We start from the raw sequence: 22759 nt of genomic DNA on the forward strand, positions 1-22759 counted from the left end.
TTTGGTTGTGTTCCTGACTCTCAGCTCCTTGCCAACACCATGGCAGGTGGGAGAAGGTCTTGGGCTTTCTATGCAGGGGTCCCCCTGGGGACCAGGGCTCTTTAATCTCCCATCCTCGCTATGAAGCCTGTCCCTTCTCCCCAGGCTGTGCCTTTTCTCTTCCCGAGCCACCTGTCAGGCTGTGCCTCACATGCTGCCTGTACTTTCCCTGCCCTCTCTCCCAGGTGCACCTCCGACCCACAGCCATGTCCTGCTACGATCTGTGCCGTCCCTGTGGCCCAACCCCACTTGCCAACAGCTGCAACGAGCCCTGTGTCAGGCAGTGCCAGGACTCCCGCGTGGTGATCCAGCCCTCTCCCGTGGTGGTGACCCTGCCCGGACCCATCCTCAGCTCTTTCCCCCAGAACACCGCCGTGGGATCCACCACCTCCGCTGCTGTTGGAAACATCCTGAGTGAGGAGGGAGTGCCCATCAACTCCGGGGGCTTTGGCCTCTCTGGCCTTGGTGGCCGTTACTGTGGCAGAAGGTGCCTGCCCTGCTAAGAGCCGGGCTGGATGTCCAGTGAGAACATCGACCAGGAATCCCAAAGCCAGGTGTCGGACTGAGGATGGAGCTGCTGGCCAGAGTTTCCAGAGGGCCTGATCACCCTCATGCCTTCCTGTAAAATAGGGAGGGAAGCAAGGTTCCAGTCTGTGCTGGTTGGAAACACGGCCAACTGATGTTTTCTTCTTCTCTGATTTCTTCTCTGTATAATGAGTCTCTGTTGATTCTTCTTCTCTTGTGCCATGTGTTCATCGTGAGGCAAGAAGAGAGGGGCCCTGCTCATGCCCATCTCCCCATGTGTGTGGGAGTAAGACGCATGTCCCATGCTGTGAAGTGGTGCCTGACTGTCAGGTGCCATTGTAGCAGCCTGGACGGGGTCCCTCCCAGCATGCACTGCTTGGTTTCTCTCTTTAGACTCATTAAAATTTATGCTGCATTGTAGTTTGATGTCTCCTTGTGTTCCTTCCCTCCTGGGATGCCCAGCCAAGGTGTCCAGGGGAAAATGGGATTCTCTGGAGGGAAAGGGGTGGGCAGGTAAGGGTTAATGTGGCACCTTGTTGTGCCTGTAGGAGCTGAGTACCATCAAGATCTATGGTCACTGGAAGAGAGATGGGTCAGTGGAGGGCTGTGTGGTATTCTCTGAGTAGGCAAAGGGTGTCCAGGAGCTCCACCAAGGGACATGTGAACAACAAGCGATGAGGCAAGCCTTTGACCTGATGGGAGACTTTTCTGTGCAGGCTAAGACCCACCTGACCCAGGCTCTGGTTGCACATTACTACCCGCAATGTGTCCTTGACTTTCCCTCCTCCAAACACTTCTTCCACACCCTGGAATGGGAGGGAGTCCCAAAGGAGTTGAAGGGGCAGGTGGTATCCAGGGCAAGTGTGTAAAGGGAGATGCGAGTCCTCTGATAGATTTTAACACAATGGGGATGGGTTGATCATGGGTGCGTAAAATGGGGAGGGAAGGGGGATGGACACACCGGGCTTGTCCTCCCTCAAGTGAAAGTGATGGGTGGTATTGGTGACATGTCCTGTAAACACTGCAGGGGTCTGGAAGGGAGCGGGAAACGCACTTTTTCCCCCAGCGGAACAGTTGTGTGATCAAAAGCATTAAGTGTTGCGGAGTCCTTCTGCGTATGCCACTGTGTCTTGAAGGGAAGTGATTGTGGAGGAGACGTGCAGCAATTCCTCCAGAGACCCCACTCAGCTGCTGTGCAGGCTGTGCCTGGGGAGGTGCCAAGCAGTGATCCTTTTGTCCCTCCAACCAGGCCTCAGACGGAGGAGACTGAGGGAGTGGTACCCCACCAGCTCTGTTCTCAGTCCCTCCTTCCCATGCCCTTGCCCTCCACGGGCATTGCTTTGGTCCTGCTGCGCTGGTCCTGCTTCAGGGAGAGTAGGAGGCACCTCTTGTGGCATGTTCCTCTGACTCTCCTTGCAAAGACTGATGGGTCCTGCTTGCTGCTGAGCAAGGTTGGGTGTCCTGTGGGAATCCTGCTGAGTACCTGCTCATGCCTGGTGTGCCAGCAGGCTGGAGGGCCAAAGGAGAAGTTGTGCCAAAGACACAGGCAGGAAGGAGGATGTGTATGGGTTGGTCAGCATGTGTCTTGGTCACTGGAGTGGCTCCAACTTTGCCTGAGGTCTCCAGCAAAGGGTGCTGGGAGGGGAATAGCCTTCATTCTTAACCACTGGTAGTCTGCTGCTTAAGGCAGGTGGGGATGGAGGAGGGAAGGAAGATGGCAAAAGAGTCAGGCAAATTTCCACCGAGATCAAAGCTCAATCTCAGAGAGAGAGTCTAAAGTAAAACCCAAGGCAGAAGTGCCCTGGCTGGAAAGGCGATGCCTAATACAGTGTGAGTGAGCAGAGCATGAGAGAGAGCGACTGATGGTGCCGACCCTTGCCTGTGGATGTCCAAGCTGAAGCCTCAGGGTTATGTGGAGACCTCCCCATTCATCAGGAAACACTTTAATGTGAGGCCCTGGAAGGCAAGAGACTGGCATTAACTGGCGAGGTGGGACAATCCTCATCAGTGGTGCATCATCCGCCTGTGCTGACGTGTCATTTCCCCTGGAAAGGCTTTGGCCTCTAATACTGTCACTTGAAAGGAGCCCGTGTGGCTGAAGGGGCCTGTCATGAACAGGGAAATGAAAAGGCAGCGTTGCAGGGAACATAAGCAGTGTCCCCATTTCTGTAATTGTGCTGCTTTGCATGCAAGATGAGCTTGTTGGTAAACACATTACATGCGCAAAGGGTGCCTCTGGGCCTGGGGCGGTCTGGACCAGTATAAAAGCCAGTGCCACAGCACAGTCCCTCATCCACTTCTCTTGCCTTCTCTTCCTTGGTGAACAAGGTGAGCTGCAACCGCCTTTACCTTTTCCTTGTCTTTCTGCTTTGTCTGTCTTCTGGCCTCAACTGAGTCTTTGCCTTTTTGAAGCTTTTGCTGAGAGCTGTGGTCCCTGATCCTGCTCAAGGCATCTTGGTTCTATTTGCCACACTGTGGGGAAGTGGGAGCAAGTGTCTGGATCTCTTTACAGAGGAAGTGTGGGGCCAGGTGTACTATCCTCTCTTGTCCCTGTGCAGGCTGTCCCTGCTCCCCAGGCTGTGCCTTTTCTCTTCCCAAGCCGCCTGTCAGGCTGTGCCTCACATGCTGCCTGTGCTTTTCCTGCCCTCTCTCCCAGGTGCACCTCCGACCCACAGCCATGTCCTGCTACGATCTGTGCCGTCCCTGTGGCCCAACCCCACTTGCCAACAGCTGCAACGAGCCCTGTGTCAGGCAGTGCCAGGACTCCCGCGTGGTGATCCAGCCCTCTCCCGTGGTGGTGACCCTGCCCGGACCCATCCTCAGCTCCTTCCCCCAGAACACCGCCGTGGGATCCACCACCTCTGCTGCTGTTGGAAATATCCTGAGTGAGGAGGGAGTGCCCATCAACTCCGGGGGCTTTGGCCTCTCTGGCCTTGGTGGCCGTTACTGTGGCAGAAGGTGCCTGCCCTGCTAGAGCCGGGATGGACGTCCAGTGAGTGCATCGAACAGGAATCCCAAAGCCCAGTGTCGGACTGAGGATGGAGCTGCTGGCCAGAGTTTCCAGATGGGCTGAACACCCTCGTGCCCTCCTGCACAGGAGGGAGGGAAGCAAGGTGCCAGCCTGTGCTGGCTGGAAACATGGCCAGCTGATGTCTTCTGCTTCTCCTGCTTTCTTCTCCGCATCATGAGTCCCTGTTGTCTCCTGCTGTCCTGTGCCATGGGTTCATCGTGAGGGAGGCAGAGAGGGGCCCTTCCTATTCCCATCTCCCCATGTGTGGGAGGAAGATGTGTATCCCATGGCTGTGAAGGGGTGCCTGACTATCAGGTGCCCTTGTAGCAGCCTGGACGGGGTCCCTCCCAGCATGCACTGCTTGGTTTCTCTCTTTAGACTCATTAAAATTTATGCTGCATTGTAGCTTGATGTCTCCTTGTGTTTCTTCCCTCCTGGGATGCCCAGTGAAGACATCCAGGGGGAAATGAGATGCTATACAAGGGAAAGGTGTGGCTGAAGGGTTGTGTTGCATTTGCATCATTCTTTGGGGATTGGCAGCGAGTGTCTGTCTAAAATGCTCACCAGGACTGCACTGTTCTGTGCATGTGATTTAGTGTTCCCAAAGTCACCCTCATCCTTTTGTCCTGAACAACAGATTTTGTGTTTCTTCGCACCCCCCTGAGGTGCTTTCCATGGCTCTGAGACATCTCTGGTGTGTTGACAGATGTCCAAGGAACTATAACACTTCAGACCCCAGAGCCCTTTTGGAAGTACTCATCGATGTTGGCTGAGCTGCACAGTCGCTGCTTGGGAGATCATACGGCCAGTGGCCCATGACACTGAGGTGAGGGCATTTAGCAAGTCTCTCTCTGCCCTCTGCTCACTGGAGGAAGGATAAAAAGAAACTTTCCAGGATGCAGCCATTGTGTCTTCCTGCCTTTCTGCCCTGGACGGCAAGACCACCCACATCAGGGAGGGAAGTTACATTGCTTGTGAGTGGAGTTGGGATGTAAATGGCGTGGTAAACTCCACTGGGACATGGTGATTGTTCCTTCCACAGGGGACAAGCCACCTATCCCTTCCTCCGACATGTGCTAGTCCTCCACAGGTGATGTTTTGCCCCATGGCCCCCTGCCCTGCTTCACATAGAGTGAGAGGCCCCTCTTGTGCTGTCCCATACATCTTGGGAACACCTACAGTGCCTTTCCCCATAGCTAAAGCCCTGTCTTCCCTGTAAGACAGCTGCTGTCAGCAACACCCCACTGCCTGCTGTGCAGGATGGCCCTGGGGAAATGCTCTCTCCATCAACACTCCTGAGCCACAATGAGCTGACAAGAGAAGTATAGTGGGGTGAAAAGATGGTACCAGGTAGAGAAGGCAGCATCTGTGTCACGTGATCAGAGGGAGCTGGGTGTCACAGGACGTTGGAGCCTTTGGGCAGACTCTTGCCATATGCACTGACTGTGGAAGTATCAAGGTCTGGTGGGAGACTCCTCCTGTGGATTTTCTGGGCCAGGGATGTAATTGAAAGGAGCCTTAGAAGAAAAGATGGACTTTTGCACTTATGAAATGAATGTAAGCTTCTTTTCCTGAAGGAAGAAGTCCTTTCCCTGCATTGTGGTGATGGACAGAGCTGGTGCCCTGTGTCCCAGGTGCACAGGAGATACCCTCTCCTTGCACATCAGTGGCCTGAGTGCAGGAACAGCAGGCCCAATGGCCCTTTTGAGCCTCAGCTGGAGTGTCTCCCCCCTGCCCCTCCCCTTTGACCCAGGGCTCTATTTGAACTCTGTCCTGAGCCCTTAGCCCTTCCTTCAGCTTTGTGGCAGGAGTGTATGCCTTCTGTTCTTCTTGCAGGTTTCCTTATGCCTGACCTGTTGGTTCCTATTGACCCAAGTCCTAAGTTGCCCACCGAATTCCCAGCCTCTCCTTGACTCTGTTGCATTATTATGGCCCTGGTGAGCAATCAGTGGGCTCTGTTCACCAGGATTCCAATCCCTGGATCTGCTCCTGACCTGTGGGCTGACTGCCCTGCTGGATGTCTGTCCTGCTTCATCACCATGAACTTGACAGTTGAACTGGACTCTGGGCTGCCCCTGTCTCCTGTCTCTGCATGTTTTTGCTTGGGTAGCATCACCGGGGCCATTGCTGGTGAGGCTGCTGCCCTCCTGGCCTTGTAATCATGCTCATCTCCTGGCTCCATCCAGCAGGGAGAAGCTGGCTCACAATGAGCCCTGACAGCATTTCTCTTTGGATGGACTTTTATTGTCATCACCAGGTTAATATAATGCGGCTTCTAGGCTTTCTTCATCAAATTAAATGAGGACTTTGTGCTGGGCCTCTGTGATTAGAGATTTGGCTGTCTCCAATGCAGTCCCATCCTAATTGTGGAAGGAGTTCTGTCCACCCTTGGCAAGGAGAACCCAGCTGGGGTGTCAGAGGAATGCGGCTGGTGCCCCCAGCAGGACTGTCATTCCTCTTGGGGACATTCAGCTCCTCTTCTGCCCCAGGAAATGCTGTGTAGAGCATTGAGTCTTCCCCCTGGCATGCACCCCAGGGGAGATCCTGACATCTGCTGCTCTCCAGACTGTCCTTGCTGGCACTGCCAGCCCTTGCTTGTTTATGTGGAGGGTGATACGTTGCATGAAAATCTTGCTGAGTGTTTGGAAATGTGTGTCCTCTCCCATCAGTATGTGGAGCCAAAGCAGAAGTTGAGGCATGGACCATGGGGAGGAGGAAAGCAGATGTGTTTGGTCCCCGGCACGTGCTTTTGTTTGAAGAGGGGGACTCTCCATCTCAGTTTAACAGGAGCGGTGAAGCAATAGGTGGTTGTGGCAGAGCAGCGTCCTTCTTTCGGAAACACGTGTGTGCTGGTGACTGGGGACTTCTAGATGCTGCTGATGGGGGTGAGAGGGAAAACACCCAGGCTTATTTCTCTGGAGATCAGCGCTCAATCTCACAGAAGGGTAGAGCTGACAGGCTTGGAAAGCTGGTGCCTGACACAGCCTGAGCACGTCTGTAGGCAAAGCTGAGGATGTGGCTAGTCCTCGCATAGGAACCTTGTTGGAAGTCTGGCTTCAGTGACAGGTTTGGAGGGAAATGAGGTCACAGATGTTAGGAGAAAACCTCAAAAGACGCCCTGGAAGGGGGAGAGGCTGGCATCACGTGACCAGATTGGCCATCTCCTTCTCTTTGCCTTCATCTTCTCCCTTCAGCGCTGTGTCATTTCCCCGGAAATACATTGGCCTCTAATACTGTCACTTGAAAGGAGCCCGTGTGGCTGAAGGGGCCTGTCATGGACAGGGAAATGAAAAGGCAGCTTTGCAGGAAAATAAACAACTGCCCCATTTCTTTAATTGTGCTGCTTTCCATAAAATATGAGCTTGTTGGTAAACACATTATATGCGCAAGGAGTGCCTCTAGGCCTGGGGCGGTCTGGACCAGTATAAAAGCCAGTGCCACAGCACGGTCCCTCATCCACTTCTCTTGCCTTCTCCTCCTTGGTGAACAAGGTGAGCTGCAACCGCCTTGCCCCACTCTTCTCTTTCTCTTGTCCTCCTCCTTGTCTTCTGGGCTCGCTATAGCTTTTGCATAGACCCTCTCACTTTGGTTGTGTTCCTGACTCTCAGCTCCTTGCCAACACCATGGCAGGTGGGAGAAGGTCTTGGGCTTTCTATGCAGGGGTCCCCCTGGGGACCAGGGCTCTTTAATCTCCCATCCTCGCTATGAAGCCTGTCCCTTCTCCCCAGGCTGTGCCTTTTCTCTTCCCAAGCCGCCTGTCAGGCTATGCCTCACATGCTGCCTGTACTTTCCCTGCCCTCTCTCCCAGGTGCACCTCCGACCCACAGCCATGTCCTGCTACGATCTGTGCCGTCCCTGTGGCCCAACCCCACTTGCCAACAGCTGCAACGAGCCCTGTGTCAGGCAGTGCCAGGACTCCCGCGTGGTGATCCAGCCCTCTCCCGTGGTGGTGACCCTGCCCGGACCCATCCTCAGCTCTTTCCCCCAGAACACCGCCGTGGGATCCACCACCTCCGCTGCTGTTGGAAACATCCTGAGTGAGGAGGGAGTGCCCATCAACTCCGGGGGCTTTGGCCTCTCTGGCCTTGGTGGCCGTTACTGTGGCAGAAGGTGCCTGCCCTGCTAAGAGCCGGGCTGGATGTCCAGTGAGTGCATTGTCCAGGAATCCCAAAGCCAGGTGTCGGACTGAGGATGGAGCTGCTGGCCAGAGTTTCCAGAGGGTCTGAGCACCCTTGTGCCCTCCTGCAAAGGAAGGAGGGAAGCAAGGTGTCAGCCTGTGCTGGCTGGAAATATGGCCAGCCGATGTCTTCTACTTCTCCTGCTTTCTTCTCCGCATCATGAGTCCCTGTTGTCTCCTGCTGTCCTGTGCCATGTGTTCATCCCAAGGCAAGCAGAGAGGGGCCCTTCCTATTCCCATCTCCCCATGTGTGTGGAGGAAGACACATGTCCCATGCCTGTGAAGGGGTGCCTGACTATCAGGTGCCCTTGTAGCAGCCTGGACAGGGTCCCTCCCATTATGCACTGCTTGGTTTCTCTCTTTAGACTCATTAAAATTTATGCTGCATTGTAGCTTGATGTCTCCTTGTGTTCCTTCCCTCCTGGGATGCCCAGCCAAGGTGTCCAGGGGAAAATGGGATGCCCTGGAGGGAAAGGGGTGGGCAGGTAAGGGCCAATGTGGCACCTTGTTGTGCCTGTAGGAGCTGAGTACCATCAAGATCTATGGTCACTGGAAGGGAGATGGGTCAGTGGAGGTCTGTGTGGTATTGTCTGAGTAAGCAAAGGGTGTCCAGGAGCTCCACCAAGGGACAAGTGAGCAGCAAGCGGAGTTGGTGACTGGCTTCCAGTTGATGAGGCAAGCCTTTGACCTGATGGGAGACTTTTCTGTGCAGGCTAAGACCCACCTGACCCAGGCTCTGGTTGCACATTACTACCCGCAATGTGTCCTTGACTTTCCCTCCTCCAAACACTTCTTCCACACCCTGGAATGGGAGGGAGTCCCAAAGGAGTTGAAGGGGCAGGTGGTATCCAGGGCAAGTGTGTAAAGGGAGATGCGAGTCCTCTGATAGATTTTAGCACAATGGGGATGGGTTGATCATGGGTGTGTAAAATGGGGAGGGAAGGGGGATGGACACACCGGGCTTGTCCTCCCTCAAGTGAAAGTGATGGGTGGTATTGGTGACATGTCCTGTAAACACTGCAGGGGTCTGGAAGGGAGCGGGAAACGCACTTTTTCCCCCAGCGGAACAGTTGTGTGATCAAAAGCATTAAGTGTTGCGGAGTCCTTCTGCGTATGCCACTGTGTCTTGAAGGGAAGTGATTGTGGAGGAGACGTGCAGCAATTCCTCCAGAGACCCCACTCAGCTGCTGTGCAGGCTGTGCCTGGGGAGGTGCCAAGCAGTGATCCTTTTGTCCCTCCAACCAGGCCTCAGACGGAGGAGACTGAGGGAGTGGTACCCCACCAGCTCTGTTCTCAGTCCCTCCTTCCCATGCCCTTGCCCTCCACGGGCATTGCTTTGGTCCTGCTGCGCTGGTCCTGCTTCAGGGAGAGTAGGAGGCACCTCTTGTGGCATGTTCCTCTGACTCTCCTTGCAAAGACTGATGGGTCCTGCTTGCTGCTGAGCAAGGTTGGGTGTCCTGTGGGAATCCTGCTGAGTACCTGCTCATGCCTGGTGTGCCAGCAGGCTGGAGGGCCAAAGGAGAAGTTGTGCCAAAGACACAGGCAGGAAGGAGGATGTGTATGGGTTGGTCAGCATGTGTCTTGGTCACTGGAGTGGCTCCAACTTTGCCTGAGGTCTCCAGCAAAGGGTGCTGGGAGGGGAATAGCCTTCATTCTTAACCACTGGTAGTCTGCTGCTTAAGGCAGGTGGGGATGGAGGAGGGAAGGAAGATGGCAAAAGAGTCAGGCAAATTTCCACCGAGATCAAAGCTCAATCTCAGAGAGAGAGTCTAAAGTAAAACCCAAGGCAGAAGTGCCCTGGCTGGAAAGGCGATGCCTAATACAGTGTGAGTGAGCAGAGCATGAGAGAGAGCGACTGATGGTGCCGACCCTTGCCTGTGGATGTCCAAGCTGAAGCCTCAGGGTTATGTGGAGACCTCCCCATTCATCAGGAAACACTTTAATGTGAGGCCCTGGAAGGCAAGAGACTGGCATTAACTGGCGAGGTGGGACAATCCTCATCAGTGGTGCATCATCCGCCTGTGCTGACGTGTCATTTCCCCTGGAAAGGCTTTGGCCTCTAATACTGTCACTTGAAAGGAGCCCGTGTGGCTGAAGGGGCCTGTCATGAACAGGGAAATGAAAAGGCAGCGTTGCAGGGAACATAAGCAGTGTCCCCATTTCTGTAATTGTGCTGCTTTGCATGCAAGATGAGCTTGTTGGTAAACACATTACATGCGCAAAGGGTGCCTCTGGGCCTGGGGCGGTCTGGACCAGTATAAAAGCCAGTGCCACAGCACAGTCCCTCATCCACTTCTCTTGCCTTCTCTTCCTTGGTGAACAAGGTGAGCTGCAACCGCCTTTACCTTTTCCTTGTCTTTCTGCTTTGTCTGTCTTCTGGCCTCAACTGAGTCTTTGCCTTTTTGAAGCTTTTGCTGAGAGCTGTGGTCCCTGATCCTGCTCAAGGCATCTTGGTTCTATTTGCCACACTGTGGGGAAGTGGGAGCAAGTGTCTGGATCTCTTTACAGAGGAAGTGTGGGGCCAGGTGTACTATCCTCTCTTGTCCCTGTGCAGGCTGTCCCTGCTCCCCAGGCTGTGCCTTTTCTCTTCCCAAGCCGCCTGTCAGGCTGTGCCTCACATGCTGCCTGTGCTTTTCCTGCCCTCTCTCCCAGGTGCACCTCCGACCCACAGCCATGTCCTGCTACGATCTGTGCCGTCCCTGTGGCCCAACCCCACTTGCCAACAGCTGCAACGAGCCCTGTGTCAGGCAGTGCCAGGACTCCCGCGTGGTGATCCAGCCCTCTCCCGTGGTGGTGACCCTGCCCGGACCCATCCTCAGCTCCTTCCCCCAGAACACCGCCGTGGGATCCACCACCTCCGCTGCTGTTGGAAACATCCTGAGTGAGGAGGGAGTGCCCATCAACTCCGGGGGCTTTGGCCTCTCTGGCCTTGGTGGCCGTTACTGTGGCAGAAGGTGCCTGCCCTGCTAGAGCCGGGCTGGATGTCCAGTGAGTGCATCGACCAGGAAGCAAAAGCCAGGTGCTGGACTGAGGACGGACTTGCTGGCCAGAGTTTCCAGAGGGTCTGAGCACCCTCGTGCCCTCCTGCAAAGGAGGGAGGGAAGCAAGGTGTCAGCCTGTGCTGACTGGGAACATGGCCAGCTGATGTCTTCTGCTTCTCCTACTTTCTTCTCCGCATCATGAGTCCCTGTTGTCTCCTGCTGTCCTGTGCCATGGGTTCATCCTGAGGCAAACAGAGAGGGGCCCTTCCCATCCCCATCTCCCCATGTGTGTGGAGGAAGATGCGTGTCCATGGCTGTGAAGGGGTGCCTGACTATCAGGTGCCCTTGTAGCAGCCTGGACGGGGTCCCTTCCAGCATGCACTGCTTGGTTTCTCTCTTTAGACTCATTAAAATTTATGCTGCATTGTAGCTTGATGTCTCCTTGTGTTCCTTCCTTCCTGGGATGCTCAGCCAAGCTCTCCGAGGGGAAAGAAGGTGTTATAGATTGCAAAGGCGGGACTGAAGTTTTGTGGTGGACTCATATGTTCCTTGGGGTCTTTGGATGAGGGGAATCGCACTGAAATATTCACCTGGATGGGGCTATCCCTCAGATGTGATATAGCGTTCCGAAAGTCACCCACGTCCTTTTGTCCTGAACAACAGACTTTTTATGTCTCTCAGCAAAGCCTTGTAATGCCTTTCATTGCTCCAAGACATGTGTGACAGATGCCCAGGGGACTGTAAGATTTCACCTCTGCCCCCAAACCATCTCTTTATAGCCCCCATAACCCTTTTGGAAGTACTCATCAATGTTTGCAGCACAGTCACTGCTTGTGTGTTTGTATGACCAGTGACCCATGACACTGCAGTGAGGGCATTTAGCAAGTCCCCCTCTGTCCTCTGATCACTGGAGGAAGGAAAGGATGTAACCCTCCAGGATGCAGCCATTGTGTCTTCCTGCCTTTCTGCCCTGAAATGCAAGATGAGGGAAGTGATCTTTCTCAGGAGTGGTGTTGGCAGGTGATTGGTGAGGTCTACTGAACTGGCATGCAGTGGTTGCCTCTGACACAGGGATGGAGGAGAGAAGCAGTCACCTATGCATAACTGCGACATGTGCTAGTCCTCCACAGGTGATGTTTTGCCCCATGGCCCCCTGCCCTGCTTCACATAGAGTGAGGGGCCCCTCTTGTGCTGTCCCATACATCTTGGGAACACCTACAGTGCCTTTCCCCATAGCTAAAGCCCTGTCTTCCCTGTAAGACAGCTGCTGTCAGCAACACCCCACTGCCTGCTGTGCAGGATGGCCCTGGGGAAATGCTCTCTCCATCAACACTCCTGAGCCACAATGAGCTGACAAGAGAAGTATAGTGGGGTGAAAAGATGGTACCAGGTAGAGAAGGCAGCATCTGTGTCACGTGATCAGAGGGAGCTGGGTGTCGCAGGACGTTGGAGCCTTTGGGCAGACTCTTGCCATATGCACTGACTGTGGAAGTATCAAGGTCTGGTGGGAGACTCCTCCTGTGGATTTTCTGGGCCAGGGATGTAATTGAAAGGAGCCTTAGAAGAAAAGATGGATTTTTGCACTTATGAAATGAATGTAAGCTTCTTTTCCTGAAGGAAGAAGTCCTTTCCCTGCATTGTGGTGATGGACAGAGCTGGTGCCCTGTGTCCCAGGTGCACAGGAGATACCCTCTCCTTGCACATCAGTGGCCTGAGTGCAGGAACAGCAGGCCCAATGGCCCTTTTGAGCCTCAGCTGGAGTGTCTCCCCCCTGTCCCTCCCCTTTGACCCAGGGCTCTATTTGAGCTCCTTAGCCCTTCCTTCAGCTTTATGGCAGGAATATATTCTTCCTGTTCTTTTGAAGGTTTCCTTATGAGCCTCCTTGAGCATGAAGTCCCTTGGGGTGGACTCTTGGCTGCACCTCTCAACTCCTTTCTCAGTTGCCGTGCAGTGGTATCATTCGTCTTTTAATTCTCTGTCATTTTCCTCGGAAACATTTTAGCCTGTAATACTGTCACTTGAAAGGAGTCTGTGTGGCTGAATGGGCATGTTATGAAGAAGGAAATTGAAAGGCAGCATTGAAGAGAACATAAGCAGTGTCCCCATTTCTGTAATTGTGATGCTTTGCATTGAAGATGAGCTTGTTGGCAAACACCTTACATGCACAAAGGGTGCCTCTGGGCCTGGGGCGGTCTGGACCAGTATAAAAGCCAGTGCCACAGCACAGTCCCTCATCCACTTCTCTTGCCTTCTCCTTGGTGAACAAGGTGAGCTGCAATCGCCTTTGCCTCTTCTCTTTCTCTTGTCCTCTTTGTCTTTTGACCTCGGCTGAGTCTTGGCTTCATTGTAACTGTTACTCAGAGCTTTGCTTTTTATCCCTCTCTCATTGTGTCTCTTCTCCTTTTTCTCCACTGTGGGGATGTGGGAGAAGGTCTTGTGTGTGTTTGCACAGCCCCTTTGGAGAGCATGGCTCTTTCTATGCAGGGGTCCCCTGGGGACCAGGGCTCTTTAATGTCCCTTCCTCACTATGAAGCCTGTCCCTGCTCCCCAGGCTGTGCCTTTTCTCTTCCCGAGCCACCTGTCAGGCTGTGCCTCACATGCTGCCTGTGCTTTCCCTGCCCTCTCTCCTAGGTGCACCTCCGACCCACAGCCATGTCCTGCTACGATCTGTGCCGTCCCTGTGGCCCAACCCCACTTGCCAACAGCTGCAACGAGCCCTGTGTCAGGCAGTGCCAGGACTCCCGCGTGGTGATCCAGCCCTCTCCCGTGGTGGTGACCCTGCCTGGACCCATCCTCAGCTCCTTCCCCCAGAACACCGCCGTGGGATCCTCAGCATCTGCTGCTGTTGGCAACATCCTGAGTGCTGAGGGAGTGCCCATCAACTCCGGGGGCTTTGGCCTCTCTGGCCTTGGTGGCCGTTACTGTGGCAGAAGGTGCCTGCCCTGCTAGAGCCGGGCTGGACGTCCAGTGAGTGCATTGACCAGGAAGCCCAAAGCCCGGTGTCGGACTGAGGATGGAGCTGCTGGCCAGAGTTTCCAGAGGGGCTGAGCAACCTCATGTCCTCCTGCACAGGAGGGAGGGAAGCAAGGTGCTGTCTGGATACACGGCCAACATATGTCTTATTCTTGAAATTCCTGCTTTTGATGACTCTCCTTGCATCTGTGATTTTGCATTTCACTTTGCCTTGGTATAATGCTATACTTTTAAATGATCAGTGGAGGGGTTTTATTCAGGAATTAAGTAAAAGCAGAGTCTTGCTTGCTGTCTTTCAGTTGAAATGTTTTAAATGTCTTATTTCCCTTATATAAATACATATGTTTCTTTTGTTTTGCAGAATACTACTTGACTTTTTATCATTAAACTGATGTTGCATGTTAATTTGAGTTTCATTGTGGTTTTCTTCCCTTTTTTTCATCCCCTTGGGGAGGAATGTGTCATTATATGGAAAATCTATGCAAAGTTTCTTCTCATTTCAAAATGTGAATTGAACAGTCACAAAAATCTACCTGATAAAAATAATTTGATTGTTTTTTACACTCTTGTTAAGCATTAAGCAGGTTTACATTTATATTTCCCCTGTTTGGTTTTTTTTTCAGATTTTTTTCCCACATCTGTGTGACAAACTATAATTGTGATATTTCAGGTTGGGAGCTTTCTCATCACTTATTTGGGATGTTTGAGAATATGAAAGTGCATATAAGATTTTCAGAAGCAATATTTGGGTCTGTGTTTTTGGTTACATTGTCTACTGCCAGACTCCGAAGCTTTAACCATGACACACTGACTGAAGCCTTCAAAGGTGGAGTGTTCAAATCTCATCAGAGCAATAAGACTGTTTATATTATTTTATTGTTAATAAAGGCTTATGATGGGCTTTGATGTCCTCTCTTTCAAGCCTTAAACAAAATCCAATAAATCTTATTGCTTAGATAATCCACACAAGATCTCTCATAATATAGAGGAGAAAGTACATGAGAGAAGAACTAGACAAATGGCTATAGGTATTTCCCTTAAGAACAGTTTGGTTTTAATTCTGCTACTCACCATCTAGGAATTTTCTCAAAGATTTAAAACTCAGCACATTGTGGGCAACTAAGAGACATCAAAGAACAATAAAGAATACCCTGGCTGTAGGTACACAAGCTTTGTGAAATTTATCCAAGTTTTTAATTGTATTGACTCCTTTGCTCTCCCACTGGAGCTACATGGAGTCCAGCAGGACATAGCACAGGGAAGCAATAAGAATGAGAGCTGTGTAATTTCTGATGACTATATCTTGTGCAAGGTTTTCTCTTTTAGAGCCCACTAAAATCTATTTGAAAATTAAAGTATCATGGTGCTGAGATAAAAATAGTTGAGGAACCAGAGGGAAGATACTTGGCATTCAGGTTCAGTGCTGAAACCAGTCCAAATGTCTGCACAGTAGGGGAAAAGAGGTAGTTCTATTTTTTCAAATGTTTTACACTTACGTTCTGTTTTTTTCACTTAAGTATTACTTGGAAAGTTACCAAATTAGGAGAAAAAAAGTTTAGAGATAAGATGGGATATGTCCCCTTTTAGGCTGTGACTCAAGGCAACAAAAGAAAAGTATGAAAGATGGTAAACCAATAGGAACTAGACTGAGTGGAGTCTCTGCTTGAAAATTGGTTTCCATGTGTGTATTTTCCAAAGAATTAATTGAAGGGACTGGAAAGCGTACACAAACATATGGTGCCCTGTTGACAGAACTGGTATGACCGAAGTAATTAGTTATTCACTCAGATCTGTGAGGAATCACTGATTGCACTCTGATGTACATCAAAGAATGGCTTCATTCTTGGTGCTAGGAAGGCGTCTTTCTAAGATGCAAATGGACACATAGCATAAAGAGTACAGATATTAATTTCAGGAGAATGAAATGTCTGGTTAAGTGGCCTGTGTCCAACAATAGCATGTCCTGAAAGGTACATTTGTGGTGCTTGTGAATAAAAAAGCTTGGAGAACTACTCTCTGCCATAAGCCCCTAAGTTTATGCTTGCTGATTTAAAAGAAAAAAGAAAGCAGTGTCCTGTAACTAGCCATCTTCAGACAGCGTGGCATTATGGGCTGTTTGTGCAGGACACTGAAGCCTTTATCAAATGTATCATTAGAGAGACAGTTCCCGAAGAATGTGAACATCAGTTTGAAAGCCACGTCCCCTTTGTATGTTAAAATTGGAGAAATGGGTACAATAACTATGCATACGGATGTTTACAAATTTATGAGAGTATTGAGGCATCCTTTTTTGCATTAATTAGTTCCCACATATATTTTTGCAGGTGGAACATTTTCTTGATAATGAAATTGTTTTGCTTTTGTTTTCCAGTCTAGCTTCAGCCTGGCATTGCATGAGAAGCGTACTCAACACATTAAAAATTCTTTCATCTTCACAATTCATGGGTACTTTTAATTTCTGGTACGTTTATACTGACTCAGTGTCAATATGAAATTACTCCAAGCGCAGTCTAATAAAGACTTTTTTTTCAGCTCCTCAGCAATTTGTTCGCTTTCAGGTGTCTTGGGAGCACAATCTAAGATCACATTCAAGACATTTACTAAATCTCTTTGTGTGCAATTCCCTGTCTGACCCACTTAAGGACAATTGCCAATTAACTTGTTCACCATCTTTAAAAAATCTCCAAGGAGATCTCCAAGGAGGACTTCAAACCTCTTGGATGAGTGCTTTGAGCCAATCAGACTGATCTGGAGTTGAGCCATAGTCAGAAGACAGTTCAGGAGTCTTTTTGAAAATACTGCAGTGATCGCTGATGAGTTTGTTTTCAAACTATGAGTTAGTATACCAAACAGAAGCTCCTGTATTAATAAAAGAAAGCAGAACAGAAGTGTTGAAAACTTCTGTGGATATTGTAACAAGTTTTACAGGAAAATTAGTTCTCCAGGTTGCCAGTAAACACCTGATGCTACAGAAGAATTTGAATTTCAAAAATGCACATGGTTACATGTTTATGGGTTGGTAGCATTGTTTAGGTCTGGAAAGGAGGGGAAATATTTAAGAGCATATGTGGGACACTTCAGGTAAAATTATTGAAATACAAAAAACAGTTTGTAAAAGATTAATTTTTTTCTTTAAAGAATTGTTCAGTGGTTTGGTTTTCATAGTCTGTTAAAATACAAATGGCTTCACTTTGTGAAAATAGAAACCTATGTGTAGACATAGATGGCAAAAAATGATCTTGATTCAGAGGTTTTAAAGACATCTCATTGGGTGGATGATGAGGGTGTTAAAACCTCATCATATATCATTAATAGTTTGATAACTAAATTCTGTGAATATACACACTGTTAATGAAAATTGTGAAGGACTTTGAAGCCCTTCTTCTTTACGAACCTAAGACCAAGAACTTTTATTTCCCAGATGTCTATGAATCCTCATGCACAATATTCAATAGCTTCTCCAAGGAGGGATTCAAACCCTGCAACTTGTACAGGAGAGACTGCAAAGTAAAGTTAAAAAACATATTAAAATTTTGTATATATATTCCACTTATGCAATGGACTTCCATCAGTCTGCAGTGTAATCACTGTTGTACACAGTCTGTAGCAAGGGAAAAAATACGACAAACAGGCCCTTGTGTGTTTTTTTTTTTTCCCCCAATGACCCCACAGTTAAGTTTGTGCAAGGATAATACCTCAAAATAGTTTAAAATTCATATGTGGTTTTAAAATTCATATGTGTCCTCAAGATGACTTGTGAAGTGCTAGTCACATTTGTGGTCTGAGATGTACTGAAGGGATTTACAGGTTCCCTTCATAGAAGAACTGATAAATCAGGTTTAAATGTCCCTGTGTGCTATAGCAGCTGTTTCTCAAACTGTGTTACTGAAGTGTAATGGGGTGATATTATCTGAATTTGATACAATATAATAGTATTTTTCTCTGAATTTCACACAGGGCTCTGATTCTCTCATTGGATTCAGTGGGATTTCAGGGGTGCATATGCTTGTACTTTTTTGCAGGGCCTTCACAAAACGTAGAAGTTCAGTCTAGATTGTTCTTATGCTTGGCTGGAATCAGAGCTGGTGGAGACCAGAATTTATTAAGGATTTACACTCATATTCTTAATAAAAGAACACCTTTGAATGATGAACTACATATTGTATGAATTCTTCTTAATATTTTTCCTTATGACTAACGTGAAACACACACTGGAGTATAAATTTTGTTGTGACTGAAAGGTGGCACTGGAATAAATTTTGTCCATAATACCAGGAGATGAGAGAAACTTGTATGACAGAATATGTATGTCAGAAGATAAGGAAATGAAAACAAAGTAATAAACAGTAAGGAAAAGACATTTAATCAGTTGGAAGGATTTTGCATTCAGGACATACTTGTTGGTAAATAATTTCATGCACAAAGGATGTCTGTGGTCCTCAGGCCATCTGAGATACAGTATAAAAGCTAACTCAACTCAAGGTCCTTCCTACCACTTCTCTTACCTTTTTCCTCTTTTGTGAACAAGGTTAGTTCAAATCTACCTCTCTTTTTCTATTTGCTGAATTCTTGCCTTCCTAACAATTTGGTTGCTGTTCTTTTTCTCCACAGTATTCTGCTAGTTGCTGAATTGGTTGGGGGAAGACTTTTTCTCTTTAAAAGTTGTTTTTTTGCTGTTAGAATTACAGGTATTTCTGGAGTCCCGACTTGGTGATATAGATCCTTGAAATGGTGATATAAATTTATTTAAATCTGGGCTTTCAGACATGCTAAGTGACTTAGCTAATAATAATAATAATAATAAAGATTAACAAACTGAATGGGCAGAATACCTGTGCAAGAGAGTTGGAACTAGGTGATCTTTAAAGGTCCCTTCCAACTCAAACCATCCAATGATTCTATGATTACAGAGATCTATGTGCTCAGTCATCTTTCAGTAGCAATGTGCATTCTATATCTTTAAGGGTCTTATCCATCATTTGTAATGCCTGAAATTTCAACTGGGTTGATATGAAAACAACAGTGTTTGTAAAGGATGTGGATGCATTTATCTTCTGAAGTGTCATCCAGAAAAATCCTTTTTTTTGCTGCTTATTCCATAGGAGGCTGCTTCAGTGTTCCCATTTTTGTTATGATGAATCTATTCACAGTGGGAAACAAGAGGGTAGAAGGAGTCAGATACTAAAAGAAAGAGCTGGAGAGCAAGGAAACTAGAAAGTTTCAAAACAGGGGTTTGTGGGTTTTAAAAATCAATTATGTCGAACCACAAATTTTTGAGCTCTAAATACCACTTTCTAAATGAAGACAAAATGAGGCTGCATATGGAGATTAAAAGGAACAGTCATACTGAGTTCAGCAAGGATATTGGCTCTAATCACATATCCTCAGCCTTCTTCTGCTATAGGAACCAACATGGACTTCAATATAACAGACATCATCAAAAAGTTCTGCTTGGTGTCTTACAGTTGCCAAGCTTTGAAATGATGTTGTAGGGTGTAATGACATCTCCTGCAATTTAGAGAAGTGGTTTCAGGGACTGTGAGGACAAGGGGAAAGAACAGCAAAAATAGAGAGCTGAGCACCCAGCAGATGGACATAGGTAAAGGAAACAGCAAACTGTGTTTATTGGTGTGTTGGAACGAGACACACGGAGTATGCAGGGAACTCCTGGCCTCCTCTTAGCATGTCTGTGGACAAGTTGTCTGGGAAAGACTTCCAAAGACCTCAGCTTCAAGTATTCTTAACTGTATTGAAATTTGTACCTCTTCGTGGGTGAAGTTGGAACCTGGAAAATAATTCTTCACCTCATTTTCCAGCTGTCTGTTGAACTATATCCATAAGTACATTTGTGGCCAGGTATTAGTCATAATTACTACTTCTACAATGCTCTGAATACCTGGAGCTGGATCTCAGTAGTGTCTTTCCAGACATACAGCCAATCAAAATACTAAAATTAAAGTAATGATATAGGTATGTGTACTTCTGTTCTGCTGCCAGCTATTCCACTGGATCACCAACAGCTGAGAGAAGATTATTTCAGCCTCCATCTTCTTGTTTAAAAATTTGGTTTCCTTCTCAGCTTCCTCCACACTCAACTCCTAAAAGAATCCTTGGAAAGCTTCTGTTGTCCTGATACCTGAGCAGAGAAAATGTAAGTGAAATATGACTCCTATTTTGCATTCACTTCTGGTCCTGTATTTCAGACTTACCTCCACCCCACAGACATGTCCTGCTACGAGCGGTGTCCTTCCACTTCCTGCAGCCCAACCCCGCTGGCAAATAGCTGCAATGAGCCCTGCATCAGGCAGTGCCAGGACTCAACAGTGGTGATCCAGCCCTCTCCCGTGGTAGTGACCCTGCCTGGACCCATCCTCAGCTCCTTCCCCCAGAACACCACTGTGGGATCTTCGGCATCTGCAGCCATCGGGAGTGCTCTCAGTGCCGAGGGAGTGCCTATCTCCTCTGGCAGCTCTTCAGGATTTGGGAGCTTTGGCTATCCGGGCCTGGGCAGTGGGTACAGCCGGCCCTACCGTCGCTACAACACCTACCGCAGTGGCTTCTATGGGCCGTGCTAAAGTGTAAGGAACAAGCAGGAAGAAATGACCAGGAATGCTGAAGCACAACTCGATGCAGGACTGAGCTCATGGTTTTCAGAAGTGATGTTAGAGACCCACAACTCCACCTGAAATTAATGGAGCTGTGGGATTTAGTCATTCCCTAAAATTGGGTCCTTACTCTTGTTATACTACTTTATATTTCTAATCAAGTATGTAGTTTTGCTGCGCATTGCTGTATTTGATACTGCCTGGTGTAAAACTTATAATTTAGACAGTAGATGGGACTTGATTCTCAAGGTGCAATGCTACACTGAAAGAAGAGCTCTGTCTGTGGAATGCATCACCATGAGATGTGCCATTCTTCCCATATTGAAACCTGTTGCTTTGCGGTATTTTAATCCACTCTTTGGTATTATTAAAGTTATGCTTTTATCATATCTCCAGTTTGTGTTATTTTTCCTTCCCCTCCTACCGTCTTTTGAAATTTTTTCTGGGTGAAACTCATCACTGTGTAAATCATCACTATCAGGCAGAGACATGATGTGAATACTACTGGAGCCACTAATAAGAGGAGAAGAACATATGTTTAGAGCTCAAGATCAAGAAAATAATTTTGCAGCTGAAACACATATTGATTCCACACTGACTCATCATAATACTTGGCTTTCTGCATATTTGCCAAGAAATTATTCCCAAGGCTGGGAGCATTTTATGATCTAACAGAATGACAGGGTATCTAGTCTAGCATATAATATTTGTTTTAAGGAATCCTGTTGTGACTCATGCTCTCAATAACTCTGACCTGGAGCTGCAGGGTGCAAAGATTTACATCCTTTTACCATCAAATCACTGCTTGAATGCTTGGATTTGTGAAGTAAAACATGAACAGCAGCAAAAGTCTCAGAGGAGGTATAGACACAGCTTTTTGTGACAGGCAGCAAAACTGTTTGATCTATTTACTTGTTATTTACTGCATAAGTATTGTGTATTTTAGGGCTCCTTATAAAAGCCTGGCTGTCTTTACTGTCCTGGCTGCAGCCCTACAGAATTCCAACAAAAAGCTCATGTCAAGGAATGAAGAATGCTAGCATAAAATAAATACAGGACACTTGAAGGCATTAAAACTTTTAGAAACCATCACACGTAAATCGTTTTTGCTAAAAGTAAGGACCTGAGATTTAAAACAGATTTGCAACAGCCACTGAAGCTACTAAAACAATAGATTTTGGGGAAAAATTGAAGAGATTCTGATGTTGGGAAGGTTTGAGGCATTCAAATAATTCCAGTTATATAAACTCTGTTGCAGCTGGTTAAATTGTCTCCAATAGTTAAATTGTTCCCAGTAGTTAAATTGCTTATGGTTTGTGTACCAGTCTAGTCCCATTCTGGCATCAGATGAAAAGCCTTTCTCAAAGCTTCTTTCATCTCAAAGACCTGTGGATCATTTGAATGCCTTGTACTATTACACTCAAGCCTCTGAAGTCAACATAAAGATGACACAAATTTCAATTCATGTAAGTAATTTGTCAGCTCTTTGGCAATTTGGTAGTTCACCAGCCTGTCATGGGAGCACTTTGTTGTTACACAAAGGGTTTTAATTGAGTGTGTGGAATGTGAAACTGCATTACTGATCCATAAGTGAGAGCTGTTATGTCCTGGTTCACCAGCCTTAACAGTCCCAAAAAGCAAGATCCAAAGGCTCTCAACCTTTTGGATGAACTCTAGGTACTAATTAGGCTAAACTGGCAAAATATCAATGAAAATATTTCCAGGCTGTTAATGAGTATGTTTCTAAAATATTATATACCCTCCAAGAAAAACTGTTTATATCCCTAGAGGGAAGAATGAGGAGAAGTTAGCATTCCTTGGCTATCTCATTTTACAGATGAAAGGGAAATGGATTATCCAGGTAAGTGATAGCTTTCACCTACTATAAGGAAATGATTTTTTAACATATATAAAAAGACTACAGGTTGTATGTTGGATAGTAGATTTTGAACAAAGGGAGAAAAAGACGCTTTCTTTTTGTAGAAAGGACTTTCCTTTTGTAGAAAAGGAGAGGAGAATTTTCTTGTGGAGAATCATTAAAATATGTAGACTTATAGGATTTTACAGAAGATGAAGGTTTGCTTTATTTTTTTAAATGAATTATGAAAAATTTTAATAAAATAATTAAAGTTTCTGAAGGTGTTTATTCTGAATTAGTTTCTGAAGTCCTTTGAGTGATCTTGACTTACACACTTTGAAATTAGGTTATTAGCCAGGTGAAGTGAGTGCTGAGATCTTGTCACGTACCTTGAACATTAGGTAGCATGAAACTTTGCATATTTGAGCCATTAGCAAGAAGCTGTTCTGAACTTTGAAGTCCTTTGTTCTTTTGAAGACCAAGACCAACCTACATATAAAGGCACTTTTCATTTAGAGTTAATTCGTATCTCTTGCTGAGGGATGGTGGTGCTAAGAGGAGAGACCTGATCTCTGCTTTTATCATACTTTC

The 22759-nt window shown here is 47.8% G+C and overlaps 6 protein-coding genes across 6 annotated transcripts; all 6 read left to right on the top strand.

The window, feature by feature from the left end:
• The first annotated feature begins 245 nt into the window (after nucleotides 1-245).
• On the top strand, nucleotides 246-542 carry LOC141916716 (feather beta keratin-like). Its single transcript, XM_074809472.1, has one exon. It carries the CDS (start codon nucleotides 246-248, stop codon nucleotides 540-542), a length of 297 nt encoding a protein of 98 aa, XP_074665573.1.
• A 2699-nt stretch (nucleotides 543-3241) lies between these two features.
• On the top strand, nucleotides 3242-3538 carry LOC141916722 (feather beta keratin-like). Its single transcript, XM_074809479.1, has one exon. It carries the CDS (start codon nucleotides 3242-3244, stop codon nucleotides 3536-3538), a length of 297 nt encoding a protein of 98 aa, XP_074665580.1.
• Nucleotides 3539-7403: 3865 nt separating this feature from the next.
• Nucleotides 7404-7700, top strand: LOC141916697 (feather beta keratin-like). The gene has a single exon (XM_074809441.1). It carries the CDS (start codon nucleotides 7404-7406, stop codon nucleotides 7698-7700), a length of 297 nt encoding a protein of 98 aa, XP_074665542.1.
• A 2724-nt stretch (nucleotides 7701-10424) lies between these two features.
• Nucleotides 10425-10721, top strand: LOC141916798 (feather beta keratin-like). The gene has a single exon (XM_074809579.1). It carries the CDS (start codon nucleotides 10425-10427, stop codon nucleotides 10719-10721), a length of 297 nt encoding a protein of 98 aa, XP_074665680.1.
• A 2130-nt stretch (nucleotides 10722-12851) lies between these two features.
• Nucleotides 12852-13681, top strand: LOC141916797 (feather beta keratin-like). Its single transcript, XM_074809578.1, has 2 exons — nucleotides 12852-12996; nucleotides 13362-13681. The coding sequence occupies exons 1-2, from the start codon at nucleotides 12852-12854 to the stop codon at nucleotides 13679-13681; spliced, it is 465 nt and encodes a 154-aa protein (XP_074665679.1).
• Nucleotides 13682-19929: 6248 nt separating this feature from the next.
• LOC141916736 (feather keratin 4-like) lies at nucleotides 19930-20280 on the top strand. The gene has a single exon (XM_074809492.1). The coding sequence runs from the start codon at nucleotides 19930-19932 to the stop codon at nucleotides 20278-20280; it is 351 nt and encodes a 116-aa protein (XP_074665593.1).
• Nucleotides 20281-22759: the final 2479 nt, after the last annotated feature.

The sequence above is a fragment of the Strix aluco genome, chromosome 30, assembly GCF_031877795.1.
Source record: "Strix aluco isolate bStrAlu1 chromosome 30, bStrAlu1.hap1, whole genome shotgun sequence".
Lineage (NCBI taxonomy): Eukaryota > Metazoa > Chordata > Aves > Strigiformes > Strigidae > Strix > Strix aluco.

Excerpts from the sequence above, each read along its gene's own strand:
- LOC141916797 (XM_074809578.1), top strand. The coding sequence starts at position 12,852 with ATGCTTTGCATTGAAGATGAGCTTGTTGGCAAACACCTTACATGCACA. Across the intron at positions 12,997-13,361 it reads TTGCCTTCTCCTTGGTGAAC|AGGTGCACCTCCGACCCACA; the intron begins AAGGTGAGCTGC and ends GCCCTCTCTCCT.
- LOC141916716 (XM_074809472.1), top strand. The coding sequence starts at position 246 with ATGTCCTGCTACGATCTGTGCCGTCCCTGTGGCCCAACCCCACTTGCC.
- LOC141916722 (XM_074809479.1), top strand. The coding sequence starts at position 3,242 with ATGTCCTGCTACGATCTGTGCCGTCCCTGTGGCCCAACCCCACTTGCC.
- LOC141916697 (XM_074809441.1), top strand. The coding sequence starts at position 7,404 with ATGTCCTGCTACGATCTGTGCCGTCCCTGTGGCCCAACCCCACTTGCC.
- LOC141916736 (XM_074809492.1), top strand. The coding sequence starts at position 19,930 with ATGTCCTGCTACGAGCGGTGTCCTTCCACTTCCTGCAGCCCAACCCCG.
- LOC141916798 (XM_074809579.1), top strand. The coding sequence starts at position 10,425 with ATGTCCTGCTACGATCTGTGCCGTCCCTGTGGCCCAACCCCACTTGCC.